Source organism: Dioscorea cayenensis, chromosome 1 (genome assembly GCF_009730915.1).
Source record: "Dioscorea cayenensis subsp. rotundata cultivar TDr96_F1 chromosome 1, TDr96_F1_v2_PseudoChromosome.rev07_lg8_w22 25.fasta, whole genome shotgun sequence".
Taxonomy (NCBI): Eukaryota; Viridiplantae; Streptophyta; class Magnoliopsida; order Dioscoreales; family Dioscoreaceae; genus Dioscorea; species Dioscorea cayenensis.
This window is the reverse complement of record NC_052471.1, coordinates 321,936-338,690: the sequence shown is the minus strand read 5'-3', so window position 1 is coordinate 338,690 and position 16,755 is coordinate 321,936. Positions and strand designations below refer to the sequence as shown.

General features: G+C 35.4%; 4 protein-coding genes and 1 non-coding gene across 5 annotated transcripts; 4 read left to right on the top strand and 1 right to left on the bottom strand.

The window, feature by feature from the left end:
• The first annotated feature begins 42 nt into the window (after nucleotides 1-42).
• Nucleotides 43-3,953, top strand: LOC120281535 (bifunctional riboflavin kinase/FMN phosphatase). Its single transcript, XM_039288570.1, has 11 exons — nucleotides 43-183; nucleotides 482-601; nucleotides 700-886; nucleotides 1,325-1,455; nucleotides 1,573-1,642; nucleotides 1,740-1,805; nucleotides 2,118-2,272; nucleotides 2,370-2,465; nucleotides 3,135-3,286; nucleotides 3,373-3,456; nucleotides 3,566-3,953. The coding sequence occupies exons 2-11, from the start codon at nucleotides 526-528 to the stop codon at nucleotides 3,713-3,715; spliced, it is 1,167 nt and encodes a 388-aa protein (XP_039144504.1). The 5' UTR covers nucleotides 43-183; nucleotides 482-525; the 3' UTR covers nucleotides 3,716-3,953.
• Nucleotides 3,954-4,125: 172 nt separating this feature from the next.
• TRNAD-GUC lies at nucleotides 4,126-4,197 on the top strand. The gene has a single exon. It is a non-coding gene; the product is annotated as a tRNA-Asp (tRNA).
• Nucleotides 4,198-4,373: 176 nt separating this feature from the next.
• On the top strand, nucleotides 4,374-6,238 carry LOC120261022. Its single transcript, XM_039268682.1, has 2 exons — nucleotides 4,374-4,693; nucleotides 5,529-6,238. Exons 1-2 carry the CDS (start codon nucleotides 4,563-4,565, stop codon nucleotides 5,965-5,967), a joined length of 570 nt encoding a protein of 189 aa, XP_039124616.1. The 5' UTR covers nucleotides 4,374-4,562; the 3' UTR covers nucleotides 5,968-6,238.
• Nucleotides 6,239-6,272: 34 nt separating this feature from the next.
• Nucleotides 6,273-11,133, bottom strand: LOC120261014 (5'-methylthioadenosine/S-adenosylhomocysteine nucleosidase-like). The gene is made up of 8 exons (XM_039268670.1): nucleotides 10,959-11,133; nucleotides 10,825-10,891; nucleotides 10,196-10,287; nucleotides 9,584-9,690; nucleotides 9,348-9,422; nucleotides 7,108-7,182; nucleotides 6,863-6,955; nucleotides 6,273-6,610 (listed from the first exon to the last, which is right to left on the bottom strand). The coding sequence occupies exons 1-8, from the start codon at nucleotides 11,050-11,052 to the stop codon at nucleotides 6,413-6,415; spliced, it is 801 nt and encodes a 266-aa protein (XP_039124604.1). The 5' UTR covers nucleotides 11,053-11,133; the 3' UTR covers nucleotides 6,273-6,412.
• Nucleotides 11,134-11,868: 735 nt separating this feature from the next.
• Nucleotides 11,869-15,156, top strand: LOC120264868 (TOM1-like protein 1). The gene is made up of 4 exons (XM_039272747.1): nucleotides 11,869-11,967; nucleotides 12,935-13,473; nucleotides 13,704-13,955; nucleotides 14,599-15,156. Exons 2-4 carry the CDS (start codon nucleotides 12,955-12,957, stop codon nucleotides 15,007-15,009), a joined length of 1,182 nt encoding a protein of 393 aa, XP_039128681.1. The 5' UTR covers nucleotides 11,869-11,967; nucleotides 12,935-12,954; the 3' UTR covers nucleotides 15,010-15,156.
• Nucleotides 15,157-16,755: the final 1,599 nt, after the last annotated feature.

Sequence of the window (16,755 nt, the reverse complement as noted above, 5' to 3'; positions counted from 1 at the left end):
AAAACAAAAAAGATAATTAAAAAAATTAGAAATTAATTTAAAGGGGAAAAATAAATTTGGGGGATTTCCCAAATTGGAGGCTTGGCGGCCATTCTCTCTCTATCCCTCGTCTGAGTGGCCGGAGAGTGGGACGCCGGCGAAGGCGGAGATCGTACGCATACAGGGAAGAACGTCACCGGCGAGGTATGGATATTGGTGAACCTATGCACCGGTAGTTGCTGGCTTGGCCGTCTAGGGTCCTGGGAATCCCCTGCCCGGCCGGCCGTCTCTTGGTTTAGGATTTAAATTGATGGATGGCTATTGGCTTGTGGGGCTTTGATTCAGCGCATTGATAATTTAATTTCTTGTTTAGTATCAACAAATTGACAAATTCTTGTTGTGTCTTTTGATTAGCTGAATTGAAGAGCATTGTTATTATTTATATCACTAGCTATTTGTTCTTATCTCAATTTGTTCATCTTTTGTTTTGTTTGTTTTTCAGATGAATTTTTGAGATTATAGATAAACAATTGCCTCTTCTTGAAAATGGCTTTGTCTAAGCCTTTGTCTAGGATGCTATCTCATGTCATTCTTGATTTGGATGGTACTTTATTGAATACAGGTTTGTTTGTTTGTGGGTTCACCTTGTATTTGTTTTTATAATTTCAGAAAAAGTTTCTTCTTTTTTTCTTTTTATGTGTTTGTTCTGTGTTTATTCAGATGGAATTGTGAATGATGTCTTAAAGGGATTTTTACTCAAGTATAACAAGCAATGGAATACCAAAGTAGCCCATAAACTAGTGGGGAAGACTCCTAGGGAAGCTGCTACCATTGTCTTGGAAGATTATGGACTCCCTCTGAGTGTTGAAGAATTAATGGATATGATTACTCCGTTGTTCTCTGACCAGTAATTCCTTTACTCGCTTTAATTGCCCTTTCATCAGGACATGGGAATACATAGTCATTTTGCCTCTCCATTTTGCTTGTACCACTATTGAATTGCTAATGTTTTATTTATCTAAAGAAGTTTTGAATCCCTGACTACTCGCTCACTCACAGGGTGTGAATGAATCTTTGTTCTTTGATTGGTTCTTCAACTTCCAATAGTTGCTAAACAATTGTAGTCTTTCTCTCAGTTTTGAACTCTTGCTATGGAGGAAAGGACAATAAGACTCTCTTTCTTAGTTCTCATCTTTTGATCATGTGAATATATTAATCTTTGGGTTACTTAATATGATTTCTTTTCCATGAGAATATCGTATAACTAGTTGTGTTAGTGTTAGTAGTTACCTTTTTCACCATGTTAGGTTTACACTTTACCCATTGACATGATTTACTTCTGCAGGTGGTGCAACATTAAAGCTCTTCCAGGTGCCAATCGGTTGATAAAGCATTTGAGCAGTAATGGGGTTCCGATGGCTTTGGCTTCAAATTCACCAAAATTGAACATAGAAGCTAAAATTTCTTATCACCATGGTATTTGCATGATTAAACAAGAGGGATGCTTTTGATCCTCTATGTAAATCCAGTAACAAGACTGCTTGCTGATCAGTGTCTCTGTTTGGTTCAATGGTTTTTTGTATCCTGTCACAGGATGGAAAGAGTCCTTTTCAGCCATTGTTGGTGGAGATGAAGTTATAAATGGAAAGCCATCACCTGAAATGTAAGATATAGAGATTGAGTTTTCAGTTATCAGGCATTTGGACTATGAGTGTTTTTCATTTCATGGTTCTAACCTCCTTATTGTTGTCCTTCCAAAGATTTCTTGAAGCTGCTAAACGGATGAACACTGAACCATCAAACTGCCTAGTGATTGAAGACTCACTGTAAGTGTTAAAGATGTCATGTTATTTATTTGCAAGTGTGTCAGATGTACATATTTACATCAGCACTTTTGTTTGTTTGGATCTGCCGTAATTGTGCATCCTACTTTGTCTGTGTTCATATTGTTTAATAAAAATATATAATGGGGCTTTTGTTTATCAACAACAAAAATTGTAGTTCATATGTATACCTTTTGATCAAGAAAAATGGAAAGAGGAAAAAATGATTAAATATTCTAGACTGCTTAAAAGGTCGTGATATGAATCAAACCTCATACTTCTGTTTCTGATGATATAGTATGTGTGTTCCACCAGGCCTGGTGTTATGGCAGCTAAGAATGCTGGGATGTCAGTTGTAGCTGTCCCATCTATTCCAAAACAAGCTGATCGTTATAGCTTTGCTGATGAGGTGATAAATTCTTTGCTTGATCTACATCCTGAAAAGTGGAGTTTGCCACCATTTAAGGATTGTATGCTCTTGAAACCCTACATTTTTAGTTTTCCTACATTTGATAGACACTCTATAGTTGCCCATTTTGTTATAACGTTTCCTTCACTTAACTACAGGGATAGAAAACACTTTACCTATTGAGCCTTTATACATCGGAGGACCAGTCATCAAAGGTTTTGGTCGTGGTTCAAAGGTACTTGGAATACCTACAGGTGTGTTGGAATTTCATAACTCTTTGTATACTCGAGAGTTTCATTGCGAGTTCCACAAAACTATAATGTCATACGGCACTTGTTTGGAGCTTTGAATGTTTAAGATGATGGCATCAGTGAAAACCTTTGAACTTGAGATTGAGTATAGATTAACTGATTATTATGTTATTATTACTAAGTGGGTGCTTGTTTGGAAAGTTCAATGTACCTTTTATTTCATCTTGTGAATCAAATATTTATTGCTATTCTGATGCATGAACTACAAGTCTATTTTTAAGCTTAATTTTCTTGGTAAATGGCGTGCATTAATACTATCATGGAAGTATAGTTACGGTGCACTCTGTGTTTAGATTAATGAAGCTCTTGTGTTTTGCTTCAGATACATTGTCACACATAATAATCTTGCTCATCCATTTCAGAACATGAATCCTGAATTCTTTGCTTTTCTTTTCTTTTTCTTTTTCCTTCTTCCCTTTTTTTTAGGTCTTCAATTTTTGTAAGTGATTTGCAAGCGTTTTTACAGAGATTCTGCATGGTTAAATACAAGGCAATCCTTTCATTGTTATATTGATTTTTTTTTAATAACTTTAAATATGACTTTATTATAAGCTTATATTCTTCATATATTTTCTTGCTCTAAAAAACTTGTTTGGATCACCTTTCTTGCAGCTAACCTAGCTGCACATGACTTTTCTGATATACTATCAGAACACACATCTGGTGTGTACTTTGGTTGGGCTGGACTATCAACAAGGGGTGTCTTCAAGATGGTCATGAGTGTTGGTTGGAACCCATACTTTGACAACACTGAAAAAACAATAGTGAGCTCATTCTATTCTGAAACCATCAGCCTTCATCTACAATAGCTTTGTTGTTATTCATAACTAAACAATCACATCAACCTCAGGAACCATGGCTGTTACATAAGTTTGATGAGGACTTCTACGGTGAAGAGCTACGCCTGTTAGTTGTGGGATACATACGGCCGGAGGTCGGAAACAACACAAAAAATATATATTTTTTTTAAATCACAATCTATGCATATTGTTTCAGAAGTTTTCTGAATAAGCAATGACACGGTCATTGTTTACAATGTGCAGGCCAACTTTCCATCATTAGAGAGCTTGATTGCGAGGATTCATGAAGACGGGAAAATAGCCGAGAAAGCACTCGATCTTCCTATTTATGCAGCATATAAAAACTCACCATGTCTGGCAAGTTCTTTGCAACAGCCGAATTCCAATTCATGAACACCAGTAAATAATCCATGCTCTTTAGGAAGACTTGAGTAGCACAACCCTTTTTTATGTGGGATCTTGTTATTTTTTCTCCTCTGGAAATTAATGGAGGAGAACCCAAGGATGCAGAAAAAGCACTTTCATAATAACTGCATTTCTTTGCATTAGTTTACACAAAATGATTACACACCAGAATTATAAATTAAGTTTTCCTTATTTATTTATTAATATAATTACTATTATTATTTGATCGCCGGACATTGCCTCGTGAACTTTCTATTTTGTCGAATGGTTGGTTGGTGTTAATAATAACTATTTGCTTTCATGTATCATACAGGAATTAATAATTTGATTTAAATTATTTGGGGGCCAACAGTATATTTTAATGACAATAAATTATCTTGGTTGGCTACATCAGCCAAGTCGTTGTAGTATAGTGGTGAGTATTCCCGCCTGTCACGCGGGTGACCCGGGTTCGATCCCCGGCAACGGCGACATTTTTTTTTTAAATTCAAATAATCCTTTTTTTTTTAAAACTTTATATATATATATATATATATATAATAATAATATAATATAGCAATGTCCAATTCCAGAATAGTCTGTATAGTTCTTCTATGACGAACTAATAAAGAAAATTCTCAAAAGAAAAAGAGTGCATTAAATCATAAAGGTCGGCTGACAAGAAGGGAAAAAAAAAAAAAACAATTCCTTTAATTAAATAATTAATTTTTAAATTAATTATTAGTGAAGAAAAGAATACAACCAAAACAATCGGGTAAAGCAATTCCATCCCTGGTTCTTCAATCAAACCTCTTCCTCAATCTGAGATCCAACAAAGAAAGAGAAAGAGAAAGAGATGGTGTTGTGGGAGTTAACGGTGGCCACCGCTTACTTTTTAGGTTTGAAGAGGACGTACAAGCTCGCTCTCAGGATCCAGCGCCGCCTCGTCGGCCCCAACCATCCCAACATCCGTCTATTCCTCTACAGGTCATCATCTCCTTCTTCTTCTTCTTCTTCTTCTTCTTTTTCATTTAAAAAAAAAAAAAAATCTCATCTTATTCTTCTTTTTAATTGGAAAACATTTATTTGTTCATCTTTTTAACCACTTCTCTGTGGATGCCCAATCATCTAACCTTTTTTTTTTAATTGGATCTAATCCTGTCTCTCTTATCCATTGCTCTGCATTCAAATTTTCTCTATAAAAATTTGGACTTTTTTTTTTTTGCTATGTTCTTAACATGGATCAGTGAGTTGATAATGATCTTTAAGATTTTTTATTTTGTCTTAGATTACTGCATCTTTTAAAAAAAAATAAAAAATAAAAATATCACCTTTTTGGATCCTCATCACATCCATTATTTTCAATTCACAGTAATACTTTCTTGTCAAAAATATTTTCATGAGAATATTTACCATTTCCTTTTTTGCATTCCAAAGCTAGTTTTGTTTTTCTCATCGTGTACATTATTAACAAGATTATGTGTTATTATACTATCAAATGTCTCAATGTTTACAAGAATTTCAAGCATTTAATTTGGAAATGCTCAAGTTATTTGTGTTCTATATGAAGAAAAGTCAGCATTGGCTGATTGAATCATTTATAGGATTGACAATGAACAATTATATATATATATATATATATTGAAAAGAAGCTGCGGAATACTCATTCACTTATATGCTGTGTGTTACTACTGAACTTGCAATGTTTTGAGCCAGTAACATTCATGATTTTGATTGATTTACTGTGATGACCTTAAAAACTCATTGAGATCATAGTTTCGACATTCTAGTGAGACATTTACTGAATTTTCCCGTCGCACAGGCGCACCCGTAGTGTCTTCGATATGGCTGTTAAGGTCCATAAAAATGTTCAAGAAAGAGACTTGGAACTTGGAAGAAGCATTGGGAGCCGAATTCTTCGGTGGCTTGATCGCATGAAACCTTCAGCACAGATTCGACCTCCTAAGAGCATACTGGATACTTCTACCAACAGCGACAAGGCCAAGCATATGATGAACTCTGCAGAGCCGCCTCAGCAAACATCGAGGCTTGACATCAAAACTAAAGAACAAGAATCAAACAATCGGCTGAATTTCACACCTCTGATCAATATGCAGAAAAAAATCACGCCAATGACGACCACAATGATTCAACAACCAATAAGACCAGCCAGCATGAGTGATCAATACCGTCGCATATCATACAAGATGCCCGGTGTTTTCAGGAAGGATATCGCACTGTGGATGATGCACAATCAATGAATTAAAGCTTCTGAAAGTTTTGCTTTCAAGTAACATCTAGCCTTGCAGATGAGGTCTTTAATGATAAGCCAGCCTTTGTATTGCTGAGCCTCTCATTGTCCAAAACACACCTTAGCTATTGCCCCTAACATACACAGGCTCATTTTTTTCAATGACCAGACTGTGATACAGGTTAGAGAGCTGGATTAATTTTGTATGTTATTTGTAGTAATATTTGCAGTTGCCAATGTTGTATTCTCAAACCATTTTGAATGCAATTGACATTGTTTAACTTGAGAAGGATTACACTGCATCAATCCAGGACAAAGAGAAATGGATTTCTTTTATTGGTACTTAAAAAATCCCTTATCTCTCTCTGTATCATGGAGAGGTTTTTAAATTTCCAGCAAAAATATCAGTAAACTCATAATTATGAATGTGAGACATTCATATATATATAGATTATTCAGAGATGAGAAAGGCACTTGGCACTAATAAAATCAATGACTTGGGTCACAGCCTGGTCCAATGCTTCAGTAACTGCCACTAAATTTTGGATGAATTCCTCAGCTGTGGGTTTCTCTCCATCGATGATGTCTGTGACTGCTTTTACAAATATGGCCGGAACTGCGAAGAGGTCTGCTACATAGGCAATTGCTGCTCCCTGTAAATAGAATACCAAATGTTCTGTCAGAAAAGGATCCTTTGCATGTAGTTCCAACCATTCAACCTCAGATTAGGTAATATCGGTGGTGATAAACAGTTCATGCGTAATTTCAATGGTAAACAGTTCAACGTGAGCTGATTATTAAGCATAGGCATTAAGCTTGGGAGGGCTTTGATCTGTTTTTATGAATAAAAACTACTAGCATTTATGTAAACTATAACTGTTACAAAAAAGAAATTAAAATGTTACCTCCATATCTTTGACAGTAGCATCATTTGCCAGAATTGCTGCTTCATCTTGTGGAGTCATATCTAATGAATCACCAGTTGATAATTTACCGACCTGTAAGGAAAGGGAAATGTATCATATGCAAAAGTATAATTTAATTCGTATGTAACAAAAACGAGGTTCAATTCATTACCATTAACTTCAATTATTTAGTTATGATATATGGAGATACCAAAACATTTTGGCATACAAAACTTGATAGTTACCTTCAAGTTGAGTTCTTTAATCAGATTTGGAGTAAGGCAGGTTCGTCTTGCTCCAATTCCATATGTATCAAAAACCTGCATTGGCAGAGGTAGAAGGTTACCAACGGTGGACTTTCACCTTGGACGATTTTGATCAGCTCTTCCATCCTGTCTACACCTCTCTACTATCTCTCAGTATACCATGTGCCTGATACTGTTTTAGAGGAATTTGCTAAATTAGCTAGATTTTTCTTTTGGTCTAATGGAGGCAGATGCTATGCTTGATAAATCTGAGGGGGGGCTTTCCATCCGGAATTTGCACAACTCGAAAACTTCTCTTATGGCTAAAATCGTTTTCAATCTCTTGAATAAACAACAAACCATTTGGGTAAACATTATTCATCATAAGTATGGTGCTTGTAACTTCTGGACTGATGATATCCAATCTAACTGTTCTTGGTTCTATCGAGGATTATGTCGTACTGCTAAAATTATTAAAGCTAATTGCTGGATTATTTCTGTTAATCCCATGCAGACATCTTTCTTGTTTGATCCTTGGTATTTTGAGACCCCTATTGCCTTTAAGCCAACTTATCTGAACATGGAGGAAAACTTTGAAAATTTACAGATATCAGATCTTATTTTGGATACTCATTGGAACATGTATGCTTTAAAGAAATTATTTGGCTGTTTTTTAAATCCAGATGTCTTTAGCCATGGGAAGATCTGCTATGATACTGATAATGTTTGGGTCTGGTTTCTCAAGGTTAAGAAAACTAAACTCAATACTATTATCTATTCTCATCTCTCCAATTTGGCTGTCCAGCAGGATCATTGGGATGGTTGGGCCAATATTTGGCGATTGCGTATCGCCCCTAGAGCTAAACACTTTATTTGGTTATTATTTCATAATGGGGTTAAAACTTTTGACTATCTATTTAGACTCAATTTGGGTCCTCAATCTAACTGTGTGTTCTGCAGTTTGGAGGTTGAAAATGTTGAACATCTAATGCATCTTTGTCCTAAGACTCAAATCATTTGGGCTCATGTCAAGAACATGATTGGTAAGAATTTTACTTTTGAGGGAGGATTCTGTTCTGGGAATTGGCTTAGCCCTTTGATGGATGGTAAGAATTTATTTACTCAATCTATCATTGCTGGGACTGCTTGGCATATTTGGAAGGCAAGATGTAATGTGGTTTTTAGAAATGATAAATTGGAATGCTGGTTGTTGGCGTCTAAGTCTGTTGCTCATGTCAGGGAGTACTTTTATACATCTGTCTCTCAGCCTGGAAGAAACCTGATCTTGAATAATTTTATAGCCCATGATAGCGCCTCTTTGATTATTGCAGCAAAATGGAATAATGAGCTATCTATTTCTAGGGCTGGGTTCCATATCTTTGACTCTAATGCTAAAATTTTGCTTGCATGTTGCTTTGGTCTAAATGCTAATTCTACACTTGAAGTGGAGATGGAGGCTACGAGGATTTCTCTCCTTCATCTTCATTTTAACAATCTATCTGTTTGGCACGTATTTCTTATCAATGATGAGTTTGTTGTGGCTTTAAAGAATGGATATCATCAACAGAACTGGTGAGCTATTGCATTCATGGAGAATATCAGATATATTTTGGGAAGTTTGGGAGAGATCAATTTTCATACGATACCTAGATGTTGGGCTATGGCTGCTTTCTGTTTAGCTACTCATGGTAGTAGCCTCCATGAGCTGACTTTGTACCACCAAGGCCGAGATTTACCTCGTTGGATCATGAAGAATCTCCTGAGGATTGGTGTCTCTTTTTAATCTATAGTTTTTCCTTTCTGTTAGTTTGTTCTGTGTGTGGTCTTGTAGTTGTTTTTTGCTAGTTTTATTCTTGTGGTTCTCTGTTTTTGTATAGTTTCTTTTCAGTTTTTTTCTAATAATAAAAGCTTTTAGAGCTCCTCTTCAATAAAAAAAAAAAACTTGGACAATAATCATTCTGCCAATACGCTTCATATCCATTCTTAGTATCTCACCCATATAGAAATGCGGATAGAACATCTTAATGCCTAAGTTGATGACATTATTATCAGGTTACAAGCTGCCTAACAACGGAGCCAAGGGGCATAAAGCAGACTTCTTTTCTTCACTCAACTTGATCTATTTTAAAATGGGTTCCAATCAATATAAAACCGGTATCATTCATAACTAGCAGCAAGTCTAAACTGCACCCTGATGTATAATGCTACCAGAACTATAGTCCCAATCAAGAAAGACTTACAGGTATTGGGATTCTTCTGTCGTGAAAAGCAACATCAGATGCCAAGTAGATGTCACCAACACATGCTCCTTTTGCCTGTATTATCCAGAAATGTATTTGTTTGTTCTATTACAAACGATGGCTAAAGGAAAATGATAATACACAGACAAAAATGAAGATGCATTATAAGAAAACACCAGGGACAATATATTCAAGTCGACAGGTATTCTTGTAATTGAGGAAAAATTTAAACATACTCTAAAACCACCAGCAGTTCCAGCATTAATGATAAGGTCAGGCTTCAAAGCTTGAATAGAAGCATATGTTATAAGAGATGCTGAAACAGTCCCTACACTGTCAACCCCTGAAAGATGGTGGAATTATTTGAAGAGAATGCAAGTGGCAATATAGGGAAAATGAATTACATTAATCAAATAGAACTCTACCATAAGATTGATCATGTAATATGACAATGTCTTAAAAATATATATTATATCAATGGCTGAGAATTTCTTGAAATAAAATTTAGGTCAGAACCCTTCCTTACTCTTATTCACTAGAATTTACCAGTTCAAATATATACCTAAGTCATTTCAACACCAGCTTAATACACACTCACACGTGACTGGAAGAAATTTAATTTTTGGCATCATGAAATGCAACCATTTTGTATTTGGAGATTCGTGTTCAGAACAATCCCCCCTACGAACAGACAAGCCTTAGTTACAACATAGAATAGCTTATTTGGTTCAGATTACTAAAGTATCAAAGCCAATTAAAGTTTGGAATTAAATTTATTAGTGAGAGAGCATTATTATGAACTCAGCGCTTCAAAAGCTAGCTTAAGTTTTGACAAATGAAACACTTACCAAGGGCAAGATCCTTTCCCGGCCAAATTAAATTTATATGCAAATCTTTATATGTGCCATGATATCTAACCCATGGGACCCCTTTAGGGAACCTAGAAAAAAAGAAGAAGAAAGATTAGACATTTAATCAAGCCATCAGAAATTCACAAAAGCACAGAAAAAGAAATTTTTTAAAAAACAAAAAAACAAAACCTTTTCAGTTTCTATGCCAATGGCATAACAATCAAGGTTTTAAATTTTTTAACATAGAAGTAACTGCCCACACTACCTTCTGTCAAAGGACATGGTCTTCCATGACCCTCAATTAGCAGAAAATAATGAATTTCACAATATATCTTCTTCATTTTCCATCTGAAGTAGGTTGGACAATATATAGCATCTAATTCAACTTTACAAAAGAGAAAACCTTTCAACATTCCATCCTACCAAGTTAAATCACATTGGAAAAATCTCTACAAATTCAACATCTTGATGGACATTCACAAAAAATTTCACAAAATCTAGCTTATCTAACATGCACCCCCACTCACAACAAAGACAAAGCATGCAAATTTAGATGCTTACGATCTCCATCTTATCCTACTCTCTCAAAATCAAGAGCAACTGAAAAACACAGAACAAGTACTCACAAAGATTGATCAGTGTCCTCCGATAGCTTAAACCTGTTAATAAGCGGGATCGCCTCCGTTTGCATAGCTGAAAAAAGAACAAGCCTTTCAATCCAAACACCAAAACCCTAATCACAAAAACAGGAAATGGATACCGATGATGATGACGATGTTGGAGATTGGCGACACACTCCTCTCCGGAGCAAGCTCCTTCACAGTCTCCACCCCGATATCCTCCGGCTGTGCCATTGCCGTCGACGATTCCCCTCTCCTCCTCCTCCTCCTCCTCTCCCTCTCGCTCTCGAGCTTTTGGTTTCCGAATGAAACCAATGAAAGAACACTACTAGCTTGTATTTCAACTCGGAGACCTTTCAATAACAATCAGTATGAGTAATAGCGGTTCGATCATGATCCAATGGCTATAAAAAAAACAGTAATTTAAAAAAACGTGTATATATAATTTTATTTATATATGATAATATAATTTATGAAAAAACTTATGATGAAATTTAAAATAATTATTTTTACATTAAATAATATTTTTTATTTAATTTTTATGTGAAAAATCGAAAGTATAACTTCTCCTCAACACTTAAATAAAAGATATATATTGACTTATTCATATTATAAATAAATAAATAAAAATAATAATTAGTTTTTTTTTTGTATGCATGTTACTATCTATACAAACTTTGAATATTTCTAAAGTTACAAATATACCCTATAAATTCACCAATTAATATATATCCAAAAAAAAAAAAATCAAGGTTGTACATATATATATAGATCAATGTATTATAGATCAATATAATTTCAAATTTATGTTAATTTTATTAATAATATTTATAATTATGTGAATTGTTAAGATAAAGTTTTTTTTTTTAAGCTTAGCTTGGAGTAGATTAGTTTAGGAGTAATTTTCTAGAAGGTTACTTGGTGTTTAAGCACGTATGATGTGTGTGATCCAATGGTTCAGATTCACTAGGTCGATGAAATCCAACGGTTCAAAAGCAATCCTTTTTTGTTAGTGGATTTTTATAGAAGTCTATAAATAAAGCAAAGCTTGATGCCAATTGGCATTTGGCAGCACTGCATATAAGACTGACCGTTCGAGGCTCCAAGATCAGTCTCTGTTGTTTCCTTGCAAAAGATTGACTTTTGAAGGTATTTCGTTGATTTTTTCTTTGAATTTATTCTCTCTTTGAGCTTTTTCGTTAGTTTATTTGCTATTTATTGCTATTTGATTCTCCAAGTTGGTGTTTTGAGAGCTTGATTAGATTTTGGGTAAAGTTTTGATCTTTCGGGTTACCATCAGGAGATCTCGTGAAAATATTGTGTGGTTAGTGTTTGAATTTGAAGATTTGTATGATTTATTGAGTTTTCTTTGTTGAAGTTGGATTTTTTATTATAAAAATTATGTAAAGATGTGATTTTTATTGTGTGCGTGTGCGTGATTGTTATCCTTCTATCATCTTTTTACGTTCATTCACTTGTTATTTGCTTAATTTTTGGCCGATTTGCCTTCTCCTGTATGAGCTTGCGCTTCCGAAACCCTAGATTTGCAATCTATTGTTATGACTTTCTTATTATGGCCTTGCTGTGTTAAAGGTTCTGATTGGATTTGGCGAAATTTAGTGGAGATATGTTGTAGATTGCATATAGATTCTGGTCTCCTAATTTGTGTCTTAAACTTGGCAACTAATTTTAGGAAATTCTTTTACATAGACTAGTTGAAAGCCATTTGAGTAAGTAGAATATTATTGTTCAGTTTTTAGGTTTGAGACCCGGCTTTTGTTTTGATTTCCTCGAATGTAATTCGATTGTTATCACTTCTGTCCATTCATAGTCATTCATTTAGGTCGTGCAGCTGTTATATATTTGCCATTGTTGGTGGATTGTTTTGTACATCTAGTTTGTCGTTAGTGTTATGGCTTTTGATCAGCTTGTTGATATTTATGTTGTCATAACTGATAACTTGTCGCATATGCTGGATGGACGCTTTTCTGTTTGTTTTCATCTTTTGATTTTAGTTGAATTTATGTGCTTGTTATTTTTGGGTGCTTGATTGAAAAACCTTGAAAGTAAGCTTGTATGCAATAGAAGAGTCATGGGTTTATGTCTTTTCTTTCAGTCCTGATTTGAGTTTCGAAGATGAGCGATGATCTGATTGATAAGGTGAGCGCCTTAGGTGAGCGCCTAAAGATCGGTGGGGCTGAGATGGGCCGGAAGATGTCAGCAGGTGTGAGCTCTATGAGTTCAAAGATGAAGGAGTTCTTCCAAGGCCAGAACCAAGAAGCTAAGATTGTGGAGGAAGCCACTGCAGAGGCTTTGGATGCACCTGACTGGGCTGCCAACCTTGACATCTGCGACATGATCAACAGTGAAAAGGTCAATAGTGTGGAAGTCATCAGGGCCATTAAGAACCGTATTATGTTGAAGAACCATAGGGTCCAATATCTTGCTCTGGTCCTCCTCGAGACGTGTGTAAAGAACTGTGAGAAGGCCTTCTCCGAGGTTGCTGCTGAGAGGGTCCTTGATGAGATGGTCAAATTGATTGATGATCATCAGACTATAGTGAACAATCGGAATAAGGCCCTTGTACTTATTGAATCATGGGGAGAGTCTGGTGATGAGCTTCGATATCTGCCAGTCTATGAAGAGACCTACAAGGTAACTAATTTTGCATTTATTTATCTCTTGTAGGGAAGTGTTTGATATTTATCTTCTGACTTTCTCTGGTAAGGACATAAAGATGGAAATAGTAGCTGTGAGTTGTGGTTTGTAATTGAGTTATGTTTATATAATGTGCTTGCTTTGTGTCTCATTGAACCTGCATTTCTTTGTGTTGTAACCTGAACTGTTTCTTGTTTCAATGGTGAATGATGCATGCTTTGTTGTAGAGTTTGAAATCGAGGGGCATTCGATTTCCTGGACGTGACAATGAGAGTTTGGCTCCAATCTTTACCCCACCTCGCTCAGTTTCAGAGACACAATCACATGATAATGAATTTGGGTTTGAGCATGCTCATCATGAAGCTCCCATTCAAAGTTTTTCTGTTGAACAAATAAAGGAAGCATTTGATGTCTCTCGAAACAGTGTTGAGCTTCTTTCAACAGTTTTATCTTCATCTCCCACACAAGATGCATTGCAGGTATGTCCATGTATTTTCCCCCAGAGTCATAATTTTGGTAAAAGTTTAGTCAATGTAGTTATATACTTGTCCTTTCTTAGTCACATTTTCTTTTGTATGTAATCTAATATTCATCCCTATATATGTTGAAGGAGTTGTCCACCTTATATATGCCCACACACATATTTATACATACGATCAAAACTGGATTGTTGATGATGATGATAACAGCAATCCTAAGAAAAAAAAAATTATGAATAGGGAAAAGAACCAGCTAGTAATAGAGTTTTAGTCCGGACGGCTTTGTTCAACCTATTCAACCCAAGGGTTTTTAACCATTACATATTGCTATTTTCACTTTGTATGGCCGCATAAGCTCTTTGATTTTTTTCTTCTTTTTGATGTTTGAAGATGTATTCAGGATGTTTTATTTGGAAATGGTGTATGCGTATAGTTGTTAAATGTAGGTGATAATTTTGTGATGGCTTAAGCAAATTTGAGACTGTAATATAACCTATTATAAATAATTTGTGTTCTTCTGTGTTTTATGTTTGTGAGAAGTTGCCATCATTTGTCGATTAAACTAATGTTGAATTTATATTTGATTGTGAAGACTTACATTGTGTAAATTATTTCCCATCAATTACATTTTTTCTGCTTGCAGGATGAGTTGACTACTACGCTTGTTCAACAATGCCACCAAAGTCAGACGACCATCCAGCGGATCATAGAGACTGCCAACGATGAAGCACTGCTCTTCGAGGCCTTGAATGTGAATGACGAACTCCAAAAGGCCCTTTCCAAGTATGAGCAACTGAAGAAGCCACTGGTGGTGCAATCTGAACCTGCTCCTGCAATGATACCTGTAGCTGTCGAGCCCGAAGATTCTCCTCAGTTCGGGAAGGAAGACGCCCTCATCAGGAAACCAGCGGGATCTCGAGCAAGGTCCAGTGGAGACGACGACATGATGGATGATCTCGATGAGATGATCTTCGGTAAGAAACAAGGCGATACATCATCCCAAGGCCAAGAATCAAAGAAGCCACACCAGAATGATGATTTGATAAAATTTTAATGCCCTGATTTCTTAAGAACATATTTCATCAGAGAAAAGATTCACCTTGTTTTCATCTCTATTATTTTTCTTCTGACTTGATATTTGAAAGATTAAAAGAAAAAAACATTTGTTAATGTAAAGTTTATGTGTGGAATTCTTCTTGAATTGAATTATATCTAGCTGCTGGTTTGAAAACAGAGAATGATTCTCATAACATGAGGCCCAAGGCACAAGGACAATACTCCTTGCCTTTTGTTTCATCAGTTCTGAATAGTTGCATTTATTTGCATCCATGGCTTGTTATTGCTCCTTATCTTGCTTTCGGCAATGTTGCCTGCATAACATGCCTACGTTTTTGTTAATGTTAATATTGTTTTCTGAGGTTCATGGGTAGTGAACTTATGTTGTTTTATTTGATCCTGAGTTTATATGGTGCATTATATCCAGATACTATGTATTTGTTGAATTTTATACTGCCTTCTCAGGTGAGGGCAGCCTCACTTACATGCTTTGCTGGACTGACTCTACTGGTATTCTCATCTTTCACCAAGGAGAACCAGGGGTTGTTATTTCTTTACATATGAATCATTGCAATTTGCATTTAATTTTTTTCTTTTGTCATCATCTTTTTTTTTTCTGTAATTGAAGAAAAATAAATTAATGTGCTATTTGATTCTTTTGACTGCCAACTAATTTTCTCCCATCAGGTTTCTGCAGCATGCAATGATCAGGTTTCACTTGTAAGATCAGTTTCTTGTCATGCTATTGGTGTCATTGCATTTTTCCCACAAGTTGTTTGGTGGTAAATTTACTTATTGCATTAGTTTATCGTTTCAATTTTAAAGATTTACTAGCCAACCAATTGTTCATTCAATAATCAGAGCAGCCCTAAAAATTTGGCATCGAACTGCATAAACCTTTGTGACTCTGGTGAGGGGATCAGTCAACTATTGGATAATGACTATAAAGCCAATTTTAGGTTCAAGAGTTTAACTGATGCTTTGAAAGTGTCTGCTTTTGTAGATTCATGTGTAACTACTGGAAATGTGCAAGTTTTTTTTTTTTTATATACAATCAAGCAATAGTTTTTGGAAGGAACCATCATTAGATGGTACTTCTGTGTGTCGTATGTTTTTTTAATTTTTACATCAATAAGGGTGTTTGTGTGTGTTCATGTGTTTATATTTTGGAAAAACTTTTACCTGTGTTTTCCCAATGGTTTTCTATTTATCATTATAATGCTAGTATGGAATGCATTGAAGTTTTTCCAGGTCCAGTGGAATGTTTGCCATGCTTTGGGCAATTTATTCATGAATCGTTGAAGCTTAAAAATACGTCTTGGTAACAACTAACCTCTTTCAATCAGGAAATGCATATGTTCAACAGTAAACTAGCAAAGCTACCATATTTTGACTGAAACCTTTGTTCTTTTTCTTTATGGTTGTATTTGTGCCAGTCATCTGTTCTTTATTGGCCAAGACTGTAAATTTACAGAGAATGTGATAACAAAACACCATTAGCAATTGAAGTGAATTGATACACCTAGTTGCCTGTGGGTAACTCTTTCTGTCAAAAAAAAAAAAAAGAAGAAGAGTTGTTAGGTTGCATTAAGAATATTGGACTTACTATGAGACACAATATCATGGATATATATGTTCTTAGGATAAAGACTGGAGGTGAGAGCACCATTACCAATTGGAATAGCTGATTTGGTGTGTGACAAAATTCATCCCCTCAAAATTTTGTTCACTGGAGCTTGTCTTC

Excerpts from the sequence above, each read along its gene's own strand:
- LOC120281535 (XM_039288570.1), top strand. The coding sequence starts at position 526 with ATGGCTTTGTCTAAGCCTTTGTCTAGGATGCTATCTCATGTCATTCTT. Across the intron at positions 1,806-2,117 it reads CTAGTGATTGAAGACTCACT|GCCTGGTGTTATGGCAGCTA; the intron begins GTAAGTGTTAAA and ends GTGTTCCACCAG. Across the intron at positions 2,273-2,369 it reads TTTGCCACCATTTAAGGATT|GGATAGAAAACACTTTACCT; the intron begins GTATGCTCTTGA and ends ACTTAACTACAG.
- LOC120264868 (XM_039272747.1), top strand. The coding sequence starts at position 12,955 with ATGAGCGATGATCTGATTGATAAGGTGAGCGCCTTAGGTGAGCGCCTA. Across the intron at positions 13,474-13,703 it reads TCTATGAAGAGACCTACAAG|AGTTTGAAATCGAGGGGCAT; the intron begins GTAACTAATTTT and ends GCTTTGTTGTAG. Across the intron at positions 13,956-14,598 it reads CCACACAAGATGCATTGCAG|GATGAGTTGACTACTACGCT; the intron begins GTATGTCCATGT and ends TTCTGCTTGCAG.
- LOC120261014 (XM_039268670.1), bottom strand. The coding sequence starts at position 11,052 with ATGGCACAGCCGGAGGATATCGGGGTGGAGACTGTGAAGGAGCTTGCT. Across the intron at positions 10,288-10,824 it reads GAGGACACTGATCAATCTTT|GTTCCCTAAAGGGGTCCCAT; the intron begins GTGAGTACTTGT and ends CTTTTTTTCTAG. Across the intron at positions 6,611-6,862 it reads CTACTGTCAAAGATATGGAG|GGAGCAGCAATTGCCTATGT; the intron begins GTAACATTTTAA and ends TTCTATTTACAG.
- LOC120261022 (XM_039268682.1), top strand. The coding sequence starts at position 4,563 with ATGGTGTTGTGGGAGTTAACGGTGGCCACCGCTTACTTTTTAGGTTTG. Across the intron at positions 4,694-5,528 it reads ATCCGTCTATTCCTCTACAG|GCGCACCCGTAGTGTCTTCG; the intron begins GTCATCATCTCC and ends CCCGTCGCACAG.